Source organism: Thalassophryne amazonica, chromosome 12 (assembly GCF_902500255.1).
Source record: "Thalassophryne amazonica chromosome 12, fThaAma1.1, whole genome shotgun sequence".
NCBI lineage: Eukaryota > Metazoa > Chordata > Actinopteri > Batrachoidiformes > Batrachoididae > Thalassophryne > Thalassophryne amazonica.
The window spans coordinates 29,665,341-29,690,781 of record NC_047114.1 but is presented as its reverse complement, the minus strand read 5'-3'; the positions used below and the strand labels follow the sequence as shown (position 1 = coordinate 29,690,781).

General features: G+C 41.8%; 2 protein-coding genes across 3 annotated transcripts in view; one reads left to right on the top strand and one right to left on the bottom strand.

Moving 5' to 3' along the window:
• The window catches only part of rpap2 (RNA polymerase II associated protein 2), a 54,322-nt gene extending 35,910 nt beyond the window's left edge, over positions 1–18,412 (top strand). The window contains exons 11-12 of the mRNA XM_034182998.1: positions 5,640–5,708; positions 17,928–18,412. Of these exons, the coding sequence (XP_034038889.1) occupies positions 5,640–5,708; positions 17,928–18,072 (214 nt within the window). The 3' untranslated portion in view covers positions 18,073–18,412. The remainder of the gene's footprint in view (positions 1–5,639; positions 5,709–17,927) is intronic.
• A 4,011-nt stretch (positions 18,413–22,423) lies between these two features.
• Positions 22,424–25,190, bottom strand: gfi1aa (growth factor independent 1A transcription repressor a). 2 transcript variants are annotated; one of them, XM_034184058.1, is made up of 6 exons: positions 25,011–25,190; positions 24,618–24,932; positions 23,341–23,744; positions 23,121–23,258; positions 22,874–23,039; positions 22,424–22,791 (listed from the first exon to the last, which is right to left on the bottom strand). In XM_034184058.1, exons 1-6 carry the CDS (start codon positions 25,120–25,122, stop codon positions 22,613–22,615), a joined length of 1,314 nt encoding a protein of 437 aa, XP_034039949.1. In that variant the 5' UTR covers positions 25,123–25,190; the 3' UTR covers positions 22,424–22,612. The 2 variants fall into 2 exon arrangements, with proteins under 2 accessions (XP_034039949.1, XP_034039948.1); XM_034184057.1 differs by having other exon boundaries at positions 24,618–25,190.
• Between the last annotated feature and the right edge of the window lie 251 nt (positions 25,191–25,441).

Genomic DNA, 25,441 nt, shown 5'->3' with positions numbered 1-25,441 from the left:
CAGGAGAAGCCGCCATGCTAAATCGGCTAAGAGCTAGTAGCTGCGCTAAGCTAGCGGATTCCTAAAAACACACAAAGTGAATAATGTGTAAATAATTTAGAGGTGATTCAGCAGAGGGAGTGCTTTAGTTAAGGCACGTGAAGATTACATTGTGAAACAAATCGTTATCTAGATCAGTCTAACTGCGCAGATTAAACAGCTAACAGATACAGCAAAACACTGCTGTGCTCCGGAACAGGAAGTGATACAATACCGTAGTGAGAGCCAACCACCAGTAGAGGCAAGCCAACAGAGAAACAAAAACTGAAAAGGCACTGGGAATAATACACAGGAAGCAGGAGAACCCTAAACAATGTGGCAATGAGGGAGTGCTGCAGTGGGGAGTTAAATAAGAAACTAAACAAACGCAGAAGCGCAGGGACACATAAAACCCATAGACTTTATATATACTGGATTAAGCCTACGTGACATCACCCATAGATTTTATATATAGACCCGGATCAGATGAAGTGAAGCCCGTATCTGGGCGGTGCCCTCTTGGCAGCAACATTAATGCTGGTTTGCGATGAACTCATTAATGCATAAAGAGGTGGTGTGTGGGTGAGTCAGTGTGTGATGAAAAATGCCTAAACACGCCCCTCTCTTTGAGTCCAAATCACCTAAGCTAACAGCCTAATCTCAGTTCGGGTGTTTATTAAATTGTATTTTTGGGGACTGTGTGGCAGTTCTCACCAAACCATTTGGTTTGGTGTGGACATTAAAAGTTATGAGCTGCTTATTTTCTCAGTAATTTTCCAATAACGATGCTTAGCAGATCAGGCTACTAATAACTTAACTTAAAGTACTAACTCCGTTAGTGTATAATATTAAATACCATGAGAATTTCACTCAGAGTGAATATTGCAGCAAGGAGGTCTTAGGCCTGGTTGACACGGCAGGATAACTAGGCCAATATCGGACCCGAGCTTTCCTTCCGACAATCTTAAGGACGCCCCGACAATCGTGATGATGCTAAAGATAATCTTATCAGATATTCCTGTCGTATGCGGTGTGTTAAGAGCGCTCTGATCTGCACGGAAGGGTGTCAGGAGCGCCGATCGCAAATCGGGGATATTCAACATGTTGGACTTTTTTGGCCCGATATCACAGTGTGTGTGGTGTCCTCCAACCGCAAACGAGCACGCAGCCTGCTGGATGTGATGTGCAGCCAATCAGAAAGCGAGGTGACGGACGCACGGAGCGGAAAATAAAATTAAAACAGCTGTTCTGACTTACCAGAAAGTCTGGTGGTCACGCTGTCTCCACTCCTTTAAAGAACACCTTTTCTTTTTCTTTTTGTATAGTTTTTTTTCCCCTCTGTTTTAAATAGTCCACAAAGTATCTCCCTTTGTTTACTCTGAAGTCACGTTTAATCGCGAGAGATTTTGCGAGATTTCCTGTCTGAGCTGTGAATGTTCGTGTGTGAAATCTGTTTGTGTGTGGTGTTGTTGTCCTTACCGTGTGGCTGAACACCACAAGCTGTACGACCAAACCTGTTAGATCCATGATTTTTTTTATCTTCATGTGTGTGGTTTCTCAGGTTTTGGAAACCTAAAGATAATTTTAAGATCCTGCTGTGTGAACCAGGCTTTAGATGACCCATTAGGAAGTTTGAAGCACAACAAGCAGTATTATTCCAGGTTTTTGTAAAAAAAAAAAATTTTGAATGACAGACACAGCCCTCCACAACAGCAAGCAGCCACATTGAGTTGTACTGTACACTGACCTACGTTCAGTCACTTTATGTCTTAAAATGTCTTAAACTAAATAGTTAAAAAAAATTCACCCTTTGTACAGTTGTCATGGAAGAGGAAACTGTGTAGAGATCAAAACAGTTTTTGTACCAGGCTGTAGACAGTTGAACATTTTACAATTGGACATTTTAACATGGACCTCTATGGGAATGCGCTCTGTTTTGAACCAGCCTCCAGCAGCCAGTCAAGGAACTGCAACTTTTTCTTCTTACGGCAGGGCTTCATCTGAGGCCATTGAAGTTTGCTGCTTGATAAAACTGGTGTTGCAGACTGAAGCCCCCCCCCCGCCCCCAAAAAAATCGGCCCTCCGTGCCTTCACTGCGCATGCGTCATTTCGGACCACGGCAGCACGTCTGAGACGGACTCTCTACACCCAAAGCAATCAAATGGATTAATGTGATTATTAACCATCAGATGACAAAGTAAAACCTCTTAAATTATTCTAAAGTCAGTTTTAAGCAGAAATGAGGCAATAATTGGCGAGTCATTACTGACGCTTTGAAATGGCGGAGGCACCCTGATCGATCCGCCATCTTTTATTATGAAATAATGCTGAATTTATGTGGAAATGATTGTTGTACTAAAGTTTCAGATATCTGTTGCTGAGATAGACGATGACTGGAGTGCAGTTTTAAGCAGAAACGAGGTGATAATCGGTGAATTGCTCGTGATGCTCAGAAATGACACGTGTGAAGTGAAGGCTTGGGGGACTGATTTTTAGGGGGGACCGGTTCGGTCTGCGACACCAGAAGTCCAGAAACAGCAAGTTAAGCTACATGGAACAAACCCAGTAGAAATAGCAAAGTAAAAGCACCAGGGAATATTTAACATGGGAGAGAATTAGCCAAATAATTATGGGACATTCTGTAGGACTGAAGTCTCCCAGTAGTACTCTCAGCATTTTTTTGTTGCATCTTTAAAATATGCTGTTTAATGTCGAAGTGAAAACAAATCTCCAGCCTGATCTCTCGTGTGTCTTCTGGAAAACTTTAACCCAACTGTTATGTATTTTTCAATAACATTCTTTATGTGGCTGTGACTGGTGAAGCAACAGGACAAAACTGTTGGTTGCACAATCTCTCCAATCACAACCAACTCTGAGCACATTTACTGTACTGCCTCTTCCTGTTTTTTGGATGTGGGGGAAAGCCGGAGCACGGAGAGAACATGCAAACTCCACACAGAAAAGCCTTCTTGCTGTGAGGCAGCAGTGCTAACCACTAAGCCACCGTGTCACCTACCATGCTCTCTCATACTCTGCACTTCTTAATCTTTAACTGAAGTCACAGTTGTTCAGTGAATTAGAAATCTTCTTGTAGCTGTTATCTGACTCGTCTCAAAGCAGCAGGCTGTACAGGCGATCACTTGTTTATTGTGTAATTCATTGCTTTGTTTCTGATTTGTTTTTACGTATGCCACCCCCACCCCCACCCCACCTCACTGTGCAGTCAGTGGGCCAGAGGTCATAAAGTGTGGGGAGTCGGTCAGTCCCCTTCAGTTGTACTGGCCCAGTTGTTGCCATGGCGAGTATATGCATTACACATAATGAGCCCTAGAAGGCTATTCATTTCTGGGGTTCAAAAGGTCAAGGTCACTGGAGTGTACTTTGTAAAAAATCTTGTTAGTGCAATAACATCTTTTTTTTTACTACCCGATTTGTTATGTGTCGGACGCAGCCCGGAGAACCGACCAGCGTTTGAAGGACCCAGTATGAAATAAGCAGAGCACGGTACAAAGGATAACCGAATTTAATACATAACAGTGATGTGATAAAAGATATAACAAATAAGTGCGCGGTCTGGCGTGGTAGAAAAGCGGTGCGCTCCCAGCAGCACTAACGGTCCAGAGCCAGAACCAGTTCGGACCCAAGGACCCCGCCGACACCCCCCAGGTGGCCGCGACAAACCGAGTCTGTGAAAGAAGAAATCATTATGTGAGTCCACACTCCACACACAGAGAGACCGCTCAAAGGTGTACAAACAGCAAACACTTCCTGGCTTAATTACTAATCAGCTTCCCACCCTGCAGGCATGGAACACCCTGTTCACAAACTCCACTGCAGTGGAAGCTGATTAAACGACTAACATACAGCTCAATATAATAAGGTGTGAGGGACACCACATTTACTGACTGTGCAAGTGTTAGTCACAAAACCTAACGTACCTCAGGAAGTGTGCTGACGAGCGTGAGACCTCACCCCCTCCTCTTTCACAGACCATGCATCAAACCTGGACGTTCTCTGCATCCACTGATGATGAGATGGCTCTCGAGACGACGATCTCACCCGTCTGGTCACAAGGTCGAGTCTCTGGCAAATACACACTGTGCACTCCAGACTTAAATGCCACCATGTTCCAATCCGTGTAGATGCACCACAGCTGTGAGTCCTGACGAGCCTCAGGTGATCAGGGTGAGGTCCTGATAACTCAGCCACACAGCCACTCAGTCCTAAACGTGCACCACCTGGAAGGAAAACCAAAAGACAGAAACAGAAGACAAACAAAAGCCAGCCAGGCACGCCAGCCACAACACGATTATCACAAAGTGTGGTGTGTGTTAGTGAAAGCCCCCTGACATGAGCATGACTTTGATTCATGCACTTGCACGCACATCTTCGTGATAATCCCACCCGCTGTGTTCCCAGCTGGACACTGTGCTTTGTTCCACTGCCTGCTGCTCTACGCTGGACGCTGCATATATAAAATCATTATTTCGTAGCGGATTGATCATTTTCTCTGCAAGTTGTCTGTTTGAAAATGGTTCTAATCGCTTCCTGTATCACATAGGACCACTCCAGCAGCGCCGTTTGCACCCACTGAACGAGCTGTAGAAATCATTTGGAGCCGTCTAAAAAGCTAATTACTTGTCATGTTTACATTGTCATGGTTTGGTAAAACAGTTGCATTTTCTTTCCTTCTTGTCTGCAGCTGTTAAAGTATGTTTATGATAGATTTAACATCTCGTCCTTCAGATGAGCTGAGCTCTGATGCGATCTGCTGACGCAACCACTCGCTCTGTTTACTTCTTCTTTACTCTGCACGAGCTGCACGTCGTGTTGGTGAGCAGACCGTGCCACCTAGCATGACATTTATGCATGAAGGATGTTTTTTGAACATTTCAAAATTCTCTTTGTACAATTGCATGCGCCAGTGCCCCTCTCACGTTCAGTCTGCACCCATTAAAGATGAGTTTACTGTCCTGCATGGCACAGGTCGTGCAAGTACGTAAGTCAAAGGCTTTATATTGACCCCAAGAATCTTATTGGCGTTGGGGCCAAAAGGTTATGATCACTGACCTGCACTTTGTAAAAGCCTTCTGCAGAAAAGTGTCAATAAAAACCCAAAGATTGTAAAATTGCAACATTCTGGTTCTCTTATAGTGGAACATGTGATAAAAAGGTTTAAATGTGTACGTTTGAAGTTGTGCAGGATCTCACTGCCTGGTTGTTAAGATGTTTTCAGCATCACTGTGTCAGTGATTTAAAAGCAGGCAGCAGAGTTCTGCTTCCAGGAATTCTTTCTGCCGCCGAGAGGCCCCGCTGACAAGCTGCCCAAGCCGCTGTCAGAGGCACATACATCACCTCCGTGTTTGTGACGCCCGCTCCCTTTTATTGTTCACTTGTTGTTACAATCTGCTGCTTGTGAGTTTAGGGCACCTGACCACCAGTGTGCTGTGCAGACGTTCACAAACATACTATATACGCTGATATTTCTGAGATTACAGTCATTTCCATCCAGGAGACTGCTTTAAACATGAACTAAACCTTTAAATGTTAGGGTGGCAGTTTGCATCAGAGTAGCAGCTGGTTCCTCACTTTTTTTCTTCTGATGTCTCTTATTCCTGCAGGTTCACCAATGCAAACATCATCCACAAAGCTCCAGAGTGGACCCTCATAGCTGTCGTGGTTCTTCATCTGTAAGTGCTGATGACTTTAAATGTGATCCAGTGAGTTCAGAACAAAGCACAACAGCGGGATATGTGACAGTCTGCTAACTGATTTCCATGTGGAAAAAAGGCTTCAGATTAAGGGCCCTATCTTGGCGATTCATAGCACGTAGTTTAATGTGCAAGGCAGGATGTGTCCAGCTCCACTTTGTGTATTACAGAGCACATAATCTGAAGCACAAAGTAAAGCACAAGTATACAAGGCATAAGAATACATGGTAAAAATATGAAAATGGTAATTGCTCACATGGTCAAATTAGAATACAGAAATAGGCCATTTTCAGTCAATTTGAAAATAAAGCAAATTGTAAAAAAAAAACTTATTTTGAGACCCCTATAACAATAATAAATATTGTTACTGTGTACACTCAGCCTAATATGTCATAAATAATACAAAAAGTCCTGAGTGATTCATCCAGTGTGCTATTTGAGAAGCTCTCAAAGGGGCCATCATTTTTTTTTAAAATTGAATTTTCAGCTATTTTAGTCTTGCAGGGGGAAAAGAACGTTCATAAAATACAGCTATTTTTATTCTTTCTTTTTATTCTACAGGAAATATTAGTTACAGATAGTCACAGATTTTTCAAAGCATTACATGTCATATCAAATGTCCTATGAATCTTAGAAGTTGGACTAAAAGCTCATTCAGCCAAATGCATAAAATTAGTTCAAATTTCAAAGGACCATAGTTTCAAAGGTACTGGTGATAGAAACCTAATATTTGGCGTTTCTCCATTAGCTTGATGTAGGAGTACCTGTGGATTTTTTCAGGGGAATCTGAAAAGGTGACCTGGGAATTTTTTTTGGAAACTGATTGATTTGAATGAATGAATGACCCTTTTGTAAGAGTGTATCTGAATATCCGTGTTACACTTTAAATCAGGGTTTTTTTGTTGGTCTGTGGTACTGTCACTTGCTCCTGCCTCTCAATAGCAATACTCCAACACTGCACCTGACCACACCTCTTGTTAAGACTAACACGCCCATATGAGCAGAACGTAGCCACTGACTATGAAAAATGCATCAGATAGAAACTACAAATAACACTTGTTCTGTGCTGTGCAAAGCTTTGTGCCTGGTATACGATATGACCCATGATATATTTTTTATATAAAAGAATTAAAATGTAGATGGAATAAAAACAGCACCATAACAGTATAATCACATAGAACCAATTGTCTGTCCAGAGCTAAATCTCATTGACTTAGTGGATTTCTGCCATTTTTGGTACAATCAGCATATAAATTTTGTAATGTTGCTTCTATACCCACCACAGTGGAGTTAAATTGAACAATCAAGATGTGCTTGTCGTGTGAACTTTCAGCTTTAATTAACGGAGTTAAAAAAAAAATCACATTAACTTAAGAATTAAGGCCAATTTATATTCCGATACATAAGTATTTGGAGTTGACATGATGTTTTGGTGGTTTCTATCACATCCTTTCAAGACATGTTCAGTGATTCGAGAAATGTTCATGCATCCATTTCCAAACTTGTATAAAGAAAACTGTCTGGAAAAGTGATTTTTATTAAAAATGATCCTTATGTATATTTAGTTTGTCCAATTGTTTATGGGCTCTGAAAATGGATGGACTTTGTATAACAATGGTTGTAATTCCTAAATGGTTAATGCAACATTTTTGTTAAACTCACTCAATTAAAGTTGAAAGTTTATACTACAAGCACATTTTTGAGTTTGTCATTTCAGGTCCACTGTGGTGGTGTGCACAGGCAGAATTACAAAAATTGTGTCAATGTCCAAATTTCCTGAGCTATATACCGCTGGATGATGTTGGTAAGAAAACTTGGCATTGTACATGTCATATTAATTAAAATTTTAACCGATAGCACTTTGCCAATTAAATACTACTACTTACAAACAAATAAATCTGCAAAATCACAGAAATAAATAGCAATAATAAACTAAACCAACAAAATATAAAATGACAGCTTGGCATAAGAACTTGAGGTCAGCCATTAGGTCCAGGTTGAACACGATAAACCAATTTGAAAAGATGGATTTTTAAGATAGGATTTAAATTTAGGTGGAGAATCAGTGTTTTGGATTTCTTGATAATTCCAGAGGTGAAGAAAACATGACTAAAGGCTCTCAATTCCATAGTGGTCAGACACAAGGTTTAATTAGAAGAGGAGCAGAAAAAGATCTGAGAAAATGGGGAGGTGTGCTGAGGTGAAGACCAGTGAAATGCAAAGATGCCAAATTCTGAAGTGCTTTGAAGGTAAAGGAGAACTTTGTAATCAATACAGTATTTAACTACTAGGAGCCAGTGTAGCTGTTCAACTAAGCAGTCAGAGAGGGAAGATGGTGTAAGAGTGGAATTGGGTTTAGTAGACTGGTTCAGCTGTGGGTAACAAAGAAAAATGTACCAAGTTTCCTGAGGATGTGTTTGACCGGCAGGATGTAAATAATAAATAAGTGAGGGCCCAAGAGTGAGCCTTGAGGGACACAGCAACTTGACATAAATCAGATTTTCAAGCTTTTTGGCCAAGATCTCAGCAGCAGTGTGGTGGATTTCTTTAATATTTGTGATGAAGATGTCAGGAAACCCTGTCATGATGTGCACCTGATCTTGTCAGATCTCAGAAGTGAAGCAGAGTAGGTCCTGATTCATACTTGACTGTAGATCGCTTGGGAAGACAAGGAGCTGTGTGTGTTTCTCTGTTTAGAACTGGAGTTATATCAGGGAGTGCATCCTGCGTCAAACTTGGGGTGGGAAGGGGATGTTCAGTTTTAAACATGGTTTGAAACAAAAAACATTGACTGCTGATAGTCCATCATTAACCCCTTCTAAGCCTGCGGGGTAGTTGGCCGTTAAAGACCCATTCAGACTGTGATGTGAAGCGGGTGACGCTGGCTGATGTAGAATCTCTATGAAACGCCGGAGAATGCTCACTCCATTCACACTCTGATGATTAGCCAGCGTTTGCTGATTGAGAGTGAAAATTTGAATCACATTGACCAGTGCTGTGGTCCACCAAACTCCACAAGAGCTACAGTAAGTCAGCATCAGTCGGGCAATGCTGGTGTACGCTGTGGTCAGTGGAAACAAACAGAGCAGTAAAGGCGTACTAGAGTAGGTGATGTAGAGGTCGCGGAGCTCAACTCTTGCTGGAGTTTTACCATGAGCATCAAAGATTTTAAGCATTTTGAAAATTTTTCCAGGACCACTACGTCAATGATGCACATCTGTACAACGTGCTAACCTGCAGTTTATTCTGTTGTGTATTTTTAGAGGAAAATTAAATGTACAACGTGTGTTTATGTACACTTGGTTTGATTATTTGGTCAGTTGGTTTTTGCTTTCCAACCACAAACAAACCACTCCAGAGCTCGTTTTGGGTCAGATTGACACCACACCCTCTCAGGGTTGCTGTCCAGATGTTTTTTTTTTTTGTCCCCATCACTGTGACAGTATGGGTTTTGCACCTGTCCAAATGAATTTCATCAATCTGTAAAATGAATGAGTCTTCTAACTGGGCTAAAAAGTGCTGGTGTAAAAAGGACACCGGCAAGGAATGACAGGTGACACTGGTTTGTTTTTATGCTAGGCTACTCCACACCGTGCACCTTATTTAGATTAGATAGAACTTTATTGATACCTTGGGAAGACTCCCTCAGGGAAATTTAGGTTCTAGCAGCATTGCATAGCAGCACACAGGGTAAGAAGCACACAGAGTATCAAAAGTGAAAGTAAAAAAGAAAAACAGTTTGCAAACATAAATATAAATACACAATATAAATACCAGACATATCGATCATAACTGGTTTACTGGGTACTAATGTTCCTCTTATTCCCGACCTCTGTCTTCCTGTTACTCCTCCTCCCCCTGAGTGAAGAGTTGTACAGTGCTCAGATTGCATGAATATTAAAAAAAGAAGGGGGGGAATGTGGCATTGGACATGCCCTAAATTCACTTATCCTATGCCCTGTTTCTTGAATAAAAGGGCCTAAATGTTTCATGTAACTGGCATAACCCTGAAAAAAGAAAATGACAAATCATTTGAAACTGTGGCTTCAGCTGTGAGAAATATAAGGAATCTTTTGCTAATAACTGATGGTCTCTTAATGTGTGCTTTGGGTTGCACATGTCGGTTTGACCGTGTGACACTGTCCAGCCCACTGTGCGCGCATACATGTTTGTCTGTGGTGCTGCTGGCAGTTCACAGACAGATCCGTGCTGCTCCCGTCTGAGTACACAGAGACACCTCGCGGCCTTATCTCTGCCTGATTGCCCTGCTGTAGATCCGTGATGCAGGACCAGAGTCGCAGAACAGTCCTGTACACACACACATACACACACACTCAGTAGTCAGTCTGTATATTCAGACACAAATGAGCACTTTAAATTGCTCTGCCTGGGAAAACTTTCACCTGATGCTCTGCTTACTTTGATTTATGGCCCCGATGTTTATACATCGTACATTGGAGCTCTCTTGAACTTATCAAAGAACACACAATGTGCACTCCAAGATAGGAAACACTAGGTTTTACGCAACAGGTAGTTCTTATTAAGAATAATTTTGCAGTGGAGACAAGTTGACAGCATGTTGTCCATTTAATGGAGTTTTTCAGCTGTAAATGTGTTCCACTTATAGAAAGAAAACTTTAATGAATTAGTTTGGGTTTTTCTGAAATAAATAATAAATGACTACATTTCTGTACCACTTTTCCATCAGAGGCAGATGTTCACAGTGCTTCTCAGTGATGCCTCACATCCATCCATTCACACAGAGTGCTCATTTGCACATCAGGAACAATTTGGGGCTCAAGGACTTTGCCCAAGGCTTTGTCCAGACTGTTAGTTCAAATCGGCTTTATTGAATATCAATTCAAATCTGATTGGCCGTTGTGACCAGATCCAATCTGTGTGTCAGTGTGGCAGTCTTCATTTTTCTTCTTACAGACATCAGTGATGACATACACCCAGAAGGGCATGTGAGCGGAGTGGGAGCAAGCGTGGAGGAGTAATAGTGGGGTGGGAGTGGGGGGTGGTGGAGTGGCACCTTAATCTCGCTACTCTTTAGCATACTGGAGCTGGACCAGATCTACTCGCAGCCTGTTTCTGAAGCATGACTAACCTAGAATGGTTCCGTGTATTAATCCTGAAACATGCTGCAAGTGTCAGATCTCGTGCGTGTGTGTTTACACTCGGCTGCGTTTCAGCTGCCTTCAGCTATTGTCACTGCTCAGTCTTTTCACACCATTTATCTTTGATGAGTTTTACGTCACACTCTGTTTCTTCTGTGGCCCTGTGTTGGATGTGATTACAGGTTACAAGTGGTAAGTGTTTTTATTAGAGCAGGTGAAAATTAATTAGAACAAATTAATTAAGTGGAGAAATCTGCACTGTATGAGCGCTGGATCAGGGGGAGCGTCACGCTCCCTCCACTGTGCTTAACTTTACATAGCGTCAAAGGTCACAGACATAATCAAAATGGACCCGGAATTCAGTCTGAGCATTATGATCAAAACAGATTTGACAAAAATGTGATTTCAATCACATTTCAACCCACCACGAATGAGGCTTAATGCTGATTTTTTTTTGGGGGGGGGGGGGGCTATTTCTTGTGATGTTTGACTTTTCACACTTGCAACATGAGATCAGATTCAAATCAGATATGCACATAAATTGTATTTTTACTGGCAGTCTGACCAAAGCTTTAGTGATTTTCCTGAATCAAACCGAGGGTCCTTTGAGCTCTGGTCCATCTTTAGACCATCACCTCCCCAAATTGTGTGACAGAGCATTCTGGTGTCACAGGTACTAAACGGTGATAGACCACGATGGCTGTTAATGTAGACACCAAATGGTGAAGCAGAACTCCACAGTGCAACATTGAAAACCTTTTAAGATCCAGTTTGATCTAACTGATGTAAATACTCATGGTCTCTACATGTTTGAAAGTTTGCGCATGTCTGTCCACATGATGGGCTTTTATTTGTTTAATCAGTGTTTGATAGTCAGTCTTCTTTTTAGTAATGTTTTTGTTGTTCCACCTGTGATGTTGATTCTCTAAGATTTCAATCCTTCCCATTTAACTCAGAAGCTCCGCATCCTTCTTTTCCTCTCATGAATAATTTGGTTTGCCCTCTTATCTGTTTGCTGCGTGGCAGCTGTGGAGCTCATATGGCTTCTATTGTTGGGGCCACCTGAATAATGGATGACCTCCACCTGCAACACTAAACCCAGGGGTGAACAGCAGATTAAACAGAAGTCCACCTACAGGACAGGTAGAGAGGGGGGGTGGGGGAGGAGCTAAAGAGGCTGAATGTAGAGTCACCATTTTGGCATGGGGATGTGGTCTAATGGCATGATCAATCAATCAATCAACTTTTTTCTTATGAAGCATCACTAAGTTCCTGTAATCCCACCTCAACTCAAGGTCTATGAATTTATGCAATTCTGCATGTGTTTCAGCTAAAATACTTTACGCACACGAGTCCAACCAGAATCGCACTTAAAACCATAAATCACCCTTTGCTGCATGAGATCCTCTTTAAATTTCAGTGTAGCTTCCCTCAACCTCCTGTGTGTAGTGTTTTTTTTATTTTGCACTGTATTGCAGTTATATAGATTTGTACAAAATTTTTGATAACTGAAAAATAATATTTTTCAAACCATGGAAGCAGGAACCTCTTCTTAGAAACATGTTTACTGGATCATCTGGATAATTTTGTTGAGTAAATTTGTAGTAATCTAATTGGACAGCTGGATGTTGGGTTTTCAAAGAATTTGCAAACCTGCACATGGATCTCTCATTACTGTGAGCTCTGATACCTGTTTTAGGGTCAACCTAGGACAAAGTGATTTGACTTTGAAAAGAAATCGGTTAAAAGTCAAGTTCACAGGCAAAGGATGACATTTTTCCCAAATGCTGTCTATGGAATGTTTACAGAAGAATCACTGTTTCAAGGAAATGGTTACAGTTACAAATACACAGAGTGTTATTATGAAACAATAATATGACCATGATGCCTTTATGTTCACCATTCTGTTAGGTACATGACCTTTGACCTTGAAAGGTGAACCTCATTTATAATACGTACAAGTGAGGAAAATAAGTATTTGAACACCCTGCGGTTTTGCAAGTTCTCTCACTTAGAAATCATGGAGGGGTCTGAAATTTTCATCTTAGGTGCATGTCCACTGTGAGAGACATAATCTAAAAAAAAAATAATAATAATAATAATCCGGAAATCACAATGTATGATTTTTTTTAAATAATTTATTTGTATGTTACTGCTGCAAATAAGTATTTCAACACCTACCAACCAGCAAGAATTCTGGCTCTCACAGACCTGTTAATTTTTCTTTAAGAAGCCCTCTTATTCTACACTCTTTACCTGTATTAATTCCACCTGTTTGAACTTTTTACCTGTTTGAACTTGGACCTGCTCAATGACTTGACGAGAGCTGGGACCACAGTCACAAAGATTACATTTGTAACACATGATGCTGTCATGGTTTAAAATCCTGCAGGGCAGCAAGGTCCCCCTGCTCAAGCCAGCACATGTCCAGGCCCGTTTGAAGTTCACCAGTGACCATCTGGATGATCCAGAGGAGGCATGGGAGAAGGTCATGTGGTCAGATGAGACCAGAATAGAGCTTTTTGGAATCAGCTCCACTTACCATGTTTAGAGGATGAGAACAACCCCAAGAAAACCATCCCAACTGTGAAGTATGGGGGTGGAAACATATGGATGGATGGATGGGGTCATGTATTGTGAGATTTTGGCAAACAGCCTCCTTCCCTCGGTAAGAGCATTGAAGATGGGTCATGCCTGGGTCTTCCAGCATGGCAATGACCCCAAACACACAGCCAGGGCAACTAAGGAGGGGCTCTGTAAGAAGCATTTCAAGATCCTGGAGTGGCCTGGCCAGTCTCCAGACCTGAACTCAATAGAAAATCTTTGGAGGGAGCTGAAACTCCAAACCTGAAAGATCTAGAGAAGATATGTATGGAGGAGTGGACCAAAATCCCTGCTGCAGTGTGTGCAAACCTGGTGAAAAACTACAGGAAACATCTGACCTCTGTAATTGCAAACAAAGGCTACTGTACCAAATATTAACATTGATTTTCACAGGTGTTCAAATACTTATTTGCAGCAGTAACATTGTGATTTCGGATTTTTATTTTTTATTTTTTATTTTTTTTTGATTATGTCTCTCACAGTGGACATGCACCTAAGATGAAAATTTCAGACCCCTCCATGATTTCTAAGTGGGAGAACTTGCAAAATCGCAGGGTGTTCAAATACTTATTTTCTTCATTGTATTTTAACAAATTAGTTACATGTATGCCTATGACAATATCTTGAGTAAAGAGAGAGCGTTCATATGATTGAGGAGGAAGGTAGACACAGTATGATGACAAGAGTCCAAGTGGAAATGAAATAAGGCCAAGAGCATCAAATGTGTGGATCATGGTGTGGATGGGCGTAGAAATGGTGTAGGAGAAATTCTGAGTATATTAAGAGTGCTTTGAAGGTGAAGCAAGTGTCTTAGATGTTGTTGAGAGTGATGCTGGCAATTGAAGAGGTGATGATGAATGTCATCAATGCATATGCACCACAAGTGGGTTGTGAGAATGAAGAAAGGGGTTTCTGGAGTGAGTTAGATGAGGTGGCAAAGCGTGTATCCAAGGAAGAAAGAGTGGTGAGTGGAGTAGAATTCAGTAGTCATGTTGGTGAAGGGAACAGAGATGATGAAGAGTTGATGGGTAGTTATGGTATCAAGGAGAGGATTGTGAAATGGAAGCTGATGGTAGATTTTGAAAAAAGGATGGAAATGACTGCTGTAGATACTTATTTTAAAAAGGAGGAGGAGCACACGATGATATACAAGAGTGGAGGAAAAGAGTGGTGGATGGTGCGCACAGGTGGACAGTATCCTATGTAGGAGATACAACCTGAAAGAAATATGACACTGTAAGGATGGTGGCAGATGAGAGTGTAGTTGGACCGTATCAGATGGTGATATGTAGGATGACTTTGGAGATGATGTTGGAGAGTGTGAGACCTGAACCAAGGATCAGATGGTGGAAGCTGAAAGGAGGAAGACTGTCATATTGCAGTCAGAGAGTTGGTGAGATGCCTGGCAAAGGAGAAGAGATACTGGACTACTGGACAACTACTGCAGAAGTGGTGAGTGCTGCAGAAGTGGTGAGTGAGATGGCCAAGAAGGTACTGGATGTGACCTCTGGACAGAAGAAGGAAGATAATGAGTGTTGGTGGTGGATTGAGGAAGGACAGGAAATTATAACCAGGAAGACATTGGCAAAAGGAATTAAGATAGTCAGAGGAGGAAGAAAGTAAACAACAAAACAAGGAGATGTGGCTTAAGGTGAAAAAAGATGTGGCAAAAGCTATAGACAAGGTGTGTAGTATGTGAACTGAAGCACTAAGTAATTACAAAAGGACTTGGACTGATTGATCAGACAGGATGTAGCTGAAAAGGATATTTAAAGGGTTAGGGATGCAAATAGAAGTGTGTTGACAAGAGAGGGGTGTCTTGAGAAGGTGGAGGGGGTACTTTGAGGAGCAAATAAGTGAAAGTAGGAGGGTGAAAAGGCTATATGATATAGAGAGAGTAAATCAGGAAGTGCAACAAATTAGTAAGGATGAAGAATGGAAAGGCTCTTGGTCCAGATAATATATACCAGTGGAGGCATGGTAGGGCTGGGCAGTATGACTCCACATCCATAATCATGATTGTTTCAAACGTATACCTCTATAACAATTAGTGAGTTTTTTATAAGCTTTTTTCAGTGCCCTCATAGTTCTCCATTAAGTCAGCTTTTTTAAAATTTATTTATATTTTTTATGAACTGCATATCTTAACTATACTCAACAAAAATATAAACGCAACACTTTTGGTTTTGCTCCCATTTTGTATGAGATGAACTCAAAGATCTAAAACTTTTTCCACATATACAATATCACCATTTCTCTCAAATATTGTTCACAAACCAGTCTAAATCTGTGATAGTGAGCACATCTCCTTTGCTGAGATAATCCATCCCACCTCACAGGTGTGCCATATCAAGATGCTGATTAGACACCATGATTAGTGCACAGGTGTGCCTTAGACTGCCCACAATAAAAGGCCACTCTGAAAGGTGCAGTTTTATCACACAGCACAATGCCACAGATGTCGCAAGATTTGAGGGAGCGTGCAATTGGCATGCTGACAGCAGGAATGTCAACCAGAGCTGTTGCTCGTGTATTGAATGTTCATTTCTCTACCATAAGCCGTCTCCAAAGGCGTTTCAGAGAATTTGGCAGTACATCCAACCAGCCTCACAACCGCAGACCACGTGTAACCACACCAGCCCAGGACCTCCACATCCAGCATGTTCACCTCCAAGATCGTCTGAGACCAGACACTCGGACAGCTGCTGGAACAATCGGTTTGCATAACCAAAGAATTTCTGCACAAACTGTCAGAAACTGTCTCAGGGAAGCTCATCTGCATGCTCGTCGTCCTCATCTGGGTCTCGACCTGACTCCAGTTCGTCGTTGTAACCGATTTGAGTGGGCAAATGCTCACATTCGCTGCCGTTTGGCACGTTGGAGAGGTGTTCTCTTCACGGATGATGCGAAGGAGATGTGTTGCACTGCATGAGGCAAATGGTGGTCACACCAGATACTGACTGGTTTTCCCCCCCCCCCCCCCCCCCCCCCCCCAGTAAAACAAAACTGCACCTTTCAGAGTGGCCTTTTATTGTGGGCAGTCTAAGGCACACCTGTGCACTAATCATGGTGTCTAATCAGCATCTTGATATTGCACACCTGTGAGGTGGGATGGATTATCTCAGCAAAGGAGAAGTGCTCACTATCACAGATTTAGACTGGTTTGTGAACAATATTTGAGGGAAATGGTGATATTGTGTATGTGGAAAAAGTTTTAGATCTTTGAGTTAATCTCATGCAAAATGGGAGCAAAACCAAAAGTGTTGCGTTTATATTTTTGTTGAGTGTATTTATCACTATGTGTTGAATATTAATTGATTATTAATTTTCCCATTTATGTTGAACTCACACATGATAAATGGAAGTGAAAATTACATATCAGGAACACAGTTTACTGGCATGGAGGTTGAGGGACACAGTTAAAAACAAAATATTGATGGAGCACCATTAATCTAATTACAGCCCAGTCCCACGCTGTTTTTCATGATCCTGTCACAAAATGAATTACATTTTATTTACTATTTCTACCCCTTCCCCTAACCAACCCCCCACAGACTCCCCCGGTGTTGCTGGAGATGCTGGCGTTTTCCGTGGGACTGACTAGGATGGACAAGATTAGGGAGGAGCATATCTGAGGGTCGTTTTAGATACGACAGTTTAAAGACAAAGCCAATAATACAGAAGTGAGATGGTTTGGATATGTGCAGAGGAGGGACGCGGGGATTATTATGAGATGGATGTGTTGACTGAAGACAACAGGTGGTTGGTGTGACAGAGGAAAAATGCAAAGAAGAGTGTGAGATGGAGACAAATGATCTGTTGTTGGCGACACCCAACAGGAGCAGCCGAAAGACTCAGGATATAGATACAGGTACACTGAGATTCTAACGGAATTACAGTCTGAGCAAATTTTTATTGGTAAACTAAAACGGGCAGGTTTTGCTGTCATTGTAATTCCATTACCATACCACTGCCCTACTGTTAAACACAAGTATGAAGTCATGTATCACCTTGGGCGACCTTGAAAGGTCAAGCTTGAGGTCAAAACTGTTTAACTCAAACAGTTTGGATGAATCACGGTGGAAGGGTCAGTCAGGGATAAAGTGTTTCAGTTTTGGACATGATTGATCAAACAATCAAGGCCACACAGAACCAGATATTATGTCACTGAATCATCAGTAATTTGTACCAATCAGTATGAAAATGTAAAGAATGGATGTTGGACTCTGATTTTCCCTTCTTTTGTTTTGGTGTCTGCTTTGTTACGTGTGTGTGTGTGTGTGTGTGTGTGTGTGTGTGTGTGTGTGTGTGTGTGTGTGTGTGTGTGTGTGTGTGTGTGTGTGTGTGTGTGTGTGGTGTGTGTGTGTGTGTGTGTGTGTGTGTGTGTGTGTGTGTGTGTGTGTGTGTGTGTGTGTGTGTGTGTGTGTGTGTGTGTGTGTGTGTGTGTGTGTGTGTGTGTGTGTGTGTGTTTTAGGTTGTCTGAGGTGTCTCCGGTGGTGAAAGATGCCCTGCACACGCTGACATCGGTGGAGTATTTGAGCACACTGATGTGTGAGCTGGGTCTACAGGAGCAGGATCTCATGGATGTGATCCAACTCTTTAAAATACCTTCACACTGACAAATGGGTACATTCTGTGTTTTTTTTTTTTGTTTGTTTGTTTTGTTTTTTACACATATGCAGGAAATTTGTTTGAAATTACATTGTTGGAAAAGGTGGTGTAGACTGTACACATTTACACAGATGTCAGGGTGCTGCCATGCAGCAATATGCAGTTTTTAAAACCTTGCTCAAGGGCATAATGTGATTATTACATTTTGTTCTGATCCTGTGACTCTTTCACAGACATGCTTTCCTTACTTTCAGGCCACCACTTCTTCAGATATACAGTTTTGTCATTGTTGCTCCACAAGGTGCCTTATGTGGATGGAAAAATCTCTAATGAATATGAAAATTGCAATTTTCTTATTACCATTTTAATCTTGACAATTGTCAGGCTGAGTTAGTGGGTGAGATGACAGCATGAACTTTTTTATATTTTAATATGACAGGCGTAAGCCTGTCATATTAAAATGAATATTTTCTGGTGCTATGAATATTTTCTGGATGCACTGTAAAGTGCATCCAGAAAATATTCATAGCGCTTGACTGTTTCCACATTTTATGTGACAGCCTTATTCCAAAATGGAGTAAACTCATTTTTTAACTCAAAATTCTACACACAATACCCCATAATGGCAATGTGAAAAATTTTTTTTTGTTTTTTTTTTTTTTTTTTTCCAAATTTATTAAAAATAGAATAACGACTAAGAAATCACCTGTACATAAGTATTCACACCCTTTACTCAGTACTTTGTTGATTCACCTTTGGCAGCAATTACAGCCTCAAGTCTTCGTGAATATGATGCCACAAGCTTGTTGCACCTATCTTTGGGCACTTTTGCCCATTCCTTTTTGTAGCACCTCTCAAGGGTCTGTGCACAGCCATTTTCAGATCTCTCCAGAGATGTTCAAACGGATTCAGGTCTGGGCTGTGGCTAGGCCACTCAAGGACATTCACAGAGTTGTCCTAAAACCACTCCTTTGATATCTTGGCTGTGTTCTTTGGGTCATTGTCCTGCTGAAAGATGAACAGTCGCACCAGTCTGAGGTCAAGAGAGCTCTGGAGCAGGTTTTCATCCAGGATGTCTCTGTACATCGCTGCATTCATCTTTCCCTCAGTCCTGACTAGTCTCCCAGTTCCTGCATCCCTACTGCATGACAGGTAACAAGTAACTGTATTTATACCAGTAGGTAGATTTCATGCACCATGCTTCACTGTAGGGATGGTGCCTGGTTTCCTCCAAACATGATGCCTGGCATTCACGACAAAGAGTTCACGCTGTGTCTCATCAGACCAGAGAATTTTGTTTCTCATGGTCTGGAGCTCTGACTGAGTGACCATAGGGTTCTTGGTCACCTTCATGACTAAGGCCCTTCTCCCCAATCCCTCAGTTTAGACTGGCGGCCAGCTCTAGGAAGAGTCCTGGTGGATCTGAACTTCTTCTGTTTATGGATGATGGAGGCCACTGTGCTCATTGGAACTTTCAAAGCAGCAGAAATGTTTCCATACCCTTCCCCAGATTTGTGCCATGAGACAGTACCGTCTCGCAGGTCTAGAGACAATTCATTTGACTTCATACTTGGTTTGTGCTCTGACATGCACTGTCAACTGTTGGACCTTATATGTAGACAGGTGTGTGCCTTTACAAATTATATCCAATCAACTGAATTTACCCCAAGTGGACTCCAATTATGCTGCAAAAACATCTCGAAGATGATCAGTGGAAACAGAATGCACCTGAGTTCAGTTACGAGCGAAGTTACGGCAAAGGCTATGAATACCCCTGTACATGTGATTTCTTAGGTTTTTAATAAATTTGCAAAAATGTAAAAAAAAAAAAAACTTTTTTTTTACATTGTCATTATGGGGTATTGTGTGTAGAATTTTGAGGAAAAAATGAATTTCATCCATTTTGGAATGAGGCTGTAACATAAAAAATGTGGGAAAAGTGCAGTGCTGTGAAAACTTTCTGGATGCACTGTATGTATGCAATCTGTGGTGAAATGTGTTCAAATCAGATCCTTGAAGTTTGAGCTTTGAATGTTTAACCTCTGCTGGACTAAATAAATCACACCCTGCTGTGGACGCGGCGTGGCTGCACCATCATAAATGCAATACTGTTTCTGCACACACTTCCTTCACATGCATGTTTATGGCACCATAATGGCATTTGTTATATGGGTATGTCTGAAAATGTTTGGTTTTGAGCAGGTGACACACGCTGCAAACTTTTGTTTTTTTTTTTTTTTTTCTTGCTGTTTAGTAATGGCGATAACTTTGAGCTCTCATGTAGATTGGAAACGTGATTGATACCCTGCACAACTTAGCATAGCTTCTCCTTTTTGGTAACACCACAGTGTGTCGGCATGTTGGGGCTGAGAACGAGTTTAAAACTACAAGCATGAATGTGAAGTAAAATCTGAAGCGGTTTCTGTGAAAGCAGTTTTATAATTACCTCCAGAGGAGGGGCAGAGTTTACGTAATCGCTCCATCTGTGCGCACAACAATTCCAAAGTTAGTGTAGAAACTTTATTGAACTCTGTTGTTGAGATTGTACTTTTCTTTTAAGTGAATACTGGTCTTCTACTGTACTCATTACTGTAGAGCAAGCAGCTGAGTGGATAAGGAGCTGGCCTGCCAATATATAGACTTGGGTTTGAATCCTGTTCATGCTACCTGCCTGTGTCCTTGGACAAGACACTCTATCTACCTAGTCTCAGTCCACCCATCTGTAAAGGTACCAGTGCCGGCTGGTGAAGTAACCTGCATCAGAATGGTGTTCCATCCAGGGGGAGTTTCAGACTCTCATCTGCTTAACGCTATGGAATTCAGAGATAAGATCCAGCAACAACAGGTCTCGTGGACTATATAGGATTCACATCTTGTTGCTGTCTTTCTGGATAAATGGATTCAATTTTCAAGCAGCTCTAGAGCTAATTCAAAATCTTTTAACCCATCAGCCTTGGTTTTCCTTAATTTTATGTCTTTCTAGACCTGCCCTTATGATATCACAAAGCTCTGTATATAACCTCAGATGTCTACCTTTTATCTCAACTCACGTTATGATGATGCAAGGACATGCAAATCCATGTCACCTGCACAGCCAGACACAATTTGACATGAGTCACATGACATAGGATTATGGAGGCCGTGTAAAAACTTCATGATTTTATTTATTTGGTGGAGAAAGTGACACTTAGCTGAATATAAGACAGATTGTTTAGCATTATGGTTAACTCTTTAATATTTTAACAAATTAACAGTCAACACGTTACCAAAGCAAAATGTGACTGAACAGTGTGTAGTTAGGATTAAAAAAAAATGTTGCCTTAAATTAAAAATAGTGTGTCAGCATGATTGTTTTTGAGTTATGTTAATAAACTGAAGGGGATGAACTAATTATTCCATTCATTCACTGCATTTTACAGGATATAGGCTTTTCTAAAGCCTAGGATTAACCAATTAGTCCATAGGACAAGCAGGTGTTCAGCATCGCTTATAGGACTAAACAACACTTACAATCCAGAGGCAGTAAGTATACTGCGGCCTATGCAAAAATGTATGGTGGCCATCCCAGAGTGGCAGCTTTCAGGGCCAGTGAAGGATTATATCAGAATCCAATGAACGTCAACCTTGATTGACCATTACTTTGGAAACCAAACAATCAAAACTATTCTATTTATTAATCCTATTTGCTCAACCAATAATTTGCATCACTTTTTACTAAAATTGTCACGACTTTAAATTTAGACCCCTGTATAAACATTCAGTCATAGATAGTCCAAACTATACTTTTTTTGGTACCCCTATCATCAGACAAATAATGTATACTTTTTAATATGATTGCTGACCCAGACATGGCTACCACCCTGGGATGTCCACCATAGAGTTTTGTGTAAACTATGGTACACAGGCAGGATTGTAAGTGTACCACTTTACGTGGTACAGATTAGGTCAAAATTGGCTTCTGGTTCATGGACTAAATCTGGCACTTTTAGCATGACAGTCTTCTCTGGCAGAGATCTTCTTGGTATATTAGCATTTAATACTGGGGTGGCAAATTGTGTTCAACTTTAAGAAATATTTTAAGGTGCGCTCCATCATAATCATTCAAGTGCAGAACACTGCAAATAAATCATTTTTCATCTGCTTGGATTTGACACTATCCATGAAAACATCGCTGTTTTTTAATTGTGATGTGTGCCATTATTACGTTCAACTAATAATTGTGGGTTAATTCCTGTATTTTGTCTGAGGTAATTGGAGTGTAAACGTATGTTGCTGCACTCGTGTAATGACAATGACAATAAATCTCATCTCATAAATCTGATCCATGAGAATAAATTCAGGAAAAAATCAGAATAGTTGATTTCCTTTGGAAAATTTGCAATTTTATTATTAATTTTAGAAATAATTATTGTCAGTCAAATGTTCAGCAGTTTAAATACAATTTGAAAAATCGACTCAAATACTTTCTTAAAAAAAAAAAAAAATCACGACATAATTAAAACAAGCCAAATTCAAACCAAAACAGGAGCACATGCGCAAAAAGTGCGGTCACTTGAGTCCGTGCTGGGTCTCCTTGTGCCTCCTCAGGTCCACTTTCCTCTGGAAGCCTTTCCCGCACAGTTCGCAGCCGAACGGTTTGAAGCCCGTGTGCTTTCGGCTGTGGGTGATGAGGTTGGAGCTCTGACTGAAGGCCTTCCCGCACACCTGACACTTGTGTGGTTTTTCACCTGCAGCGGCAAAACCAGAGAAGCTGTGAGCTTAAAGCTCGTCTTTACGCACGGCTGCGCGTAAAGACGCATGCGTTCTCACCTGTGTGGATGAACGTGTGTTTTTTCATGTCCGATTTCTGATGGAACCGCTTCCCACAGTAATGGCATGGATAAGGCCGCGTGTCTGAGTGGATGAGCAGGTGCGTGGACAGCGTGGAGGAGCGCTTGAAGCTTTTGCCGCAGATTTTACAGCTAAAGCTTCTCTCCTGTGAAACACGGAAGGGCCTTAAATAAAATAAAATAAAATAAAAGGTGCACAGCTGCTGGAAATCGTCTGTGCGTCCTACCTGCGAGTGCACGGCTCGGTGCTGATCCAGGCTCACCGCGTGGCCGAAGGTTTTCCCGCAGATGTCGCACTCGAACGGCCGCGTGCCGCTGTGTGACCGACGCACGTGCACCTCCAACCCGTGAGGTGTGGAGAAAACCTTTGGAAACGATCAAAACAGAAGAAATGAACACAGCGGTTCTGGCATTCCAACACGTGAGACCAACCAGTCTGACACTGACCTTACAACATGTGACGCACTTATAGGATCCGTTTGACTCGAGGCTGGAGTCGATAAAGTCATTTTCAGACTTGACTTCACAGTTGCGAGGCTTGTGTTCTGCATCGACCCACAATTGGTCTGCGTCCCGCATCGTGCACATCTGAGGCTGTGAGGAATATCTGTGGTATGTTCTGGTCACAGTCCCCCTCTGCGTTGCGTAAAGACGCTCCGCGCCGCCGCCCGGTGATGGGTAAATGCTGCTGACAGGGGATCGGAGATCCCCGTGGCTCTGCGGGTGGTGGAACGGCCCCTGAACCAGGTGCTTCAGCCCAGAACCAGAGTACGAGCTCCAGGAATAAGGAAAGATCGGGAGGGTGAAGTGGTGACTGTCCTCTGCTGCAGTAGTGGAGCATTTCTCCGATTCTGGACAATAATTAGTGATTTATGCTAAGTTCAGTTGGGGCATCTGTTTAAATGCAAAGCAAATATGTGCGTTCCGAAGCATTCAGCACCAAAACATGCAACGTTTTATATATGAAAAAAGTAACAAAAGCAACTGAGAACTTCGGAATTATTAAGATGCTTATTTAGTGTACATATACTCCTAAAAGTGAATGAGATGGATTGTGCGCTGTATAAGTTTTTGTAATCAGTTTACTCAACATGCATGTACTTGATAATTTAAAATATTTTTTCCCAATAATACAAGTTCTTTTAGATTTACATAATTTCGCTTTTTACTAATACAATTTTGTGGAACCTGTTGACAAATAATAGTAATGAAAAAAGAAGGAAATGTTTAATATTTTGGAGTGTAATGCGCACTTTATTACGTCAACATTGTCGGACAAATTCTGTGTGGATTTGAATGAATTTGACGCAACATTTATATAAAATTTTAAGTTCACTTCAGGAGGATTTCCAGTAAAACAAAACAATTTCAGGCTTTGTTATTGTTGTTGTTAATAATAATAAAATAGTGTAATTTATTTGCAAAGTGAAAACAAATCTCTACACATGATCTAAATTCAGCAGAAACATATATGTAAAATTGCTCATATACCAACTTAATCAATTTTAAAACCAACTGGCTTCACATAGATATCCTGTGATTTCAATTAATCAAACACAAATATAAATATTAGGACGCCTGATTGCCATTTCACTTATTATTTTGTTGAGATAGTTGTTTTCTTTTGAAATTAAATATGAGTTTTAAAAATGTTTACATAAAGTACGATCCAACTTTGCATGATGCGTAATATTTATTCAAATGACTTAAAAGTTTAAAGAGACCTGGTGAGGAGGAAGGAGACGGAGGACGCCAGAAGTCACAGTCTGAGGATCCGCCGCAGCTCAGAGGGGAGCCGGAGGACAAAGAGCCCGGGGACAGCAGTCCGGAGGCCGGGGACAGCAGTCCGGAGGCCGGGGACAGCAGTCCGGAGGCCGGGGACAGCAGTCCGGAGGCCGGGGACAGCAGTCCGGAGGCCGGGGACAGCAGTCCGGAGGCCGGGGACAGCAGTCCGGAGGCCGGGGACAGTCCGTGTGCGCTGCCGCTCGCATCCCTCCCCGGCTCCAAAGTTCCCTCAGAGTCCGCCGGACCTTTTGTCTCTGAAACAGAGCCGGTGTGCGCGTTAACTCTCCCGCCGACTGCAGTCACCACACGTTCCACACCTGTTACGCACGTACCTGCGCACACGAGGGTGAAAACGGCGTCCGGTGTGAAAGAGCAGTCGTGCGCGTGCCTGGGTTGGTGGTAGCTGTGGGCCCGTTTGCTCTTCACCAGAAAAGACCTCGGCATCGTTCCGGATCGCGATCGCGCTGCTGAGACTTTAACTCTGGACAGATTGTTAAACTGTGGCTTGAGCTGGGCGTTAACGCACGCGCAGAGCAGGCGTGTCGTCTCGCAGGTGTCGTCTCGCAGGTGGCCAAAAGCACGCGCACCGTGCACGCAGAGTCTCCACAGATGCGGGATTAAACCGTGCGTAAAACCATTAACCGTGCGTAAAACCATTTAAAAACGACTGCTTGAAACATTATTCATCTTATTTATGGAAATTAATACATATCATTACTACTGCAAATCCCCGTGGATAAATCCAAATAACAGCTAACTTTTC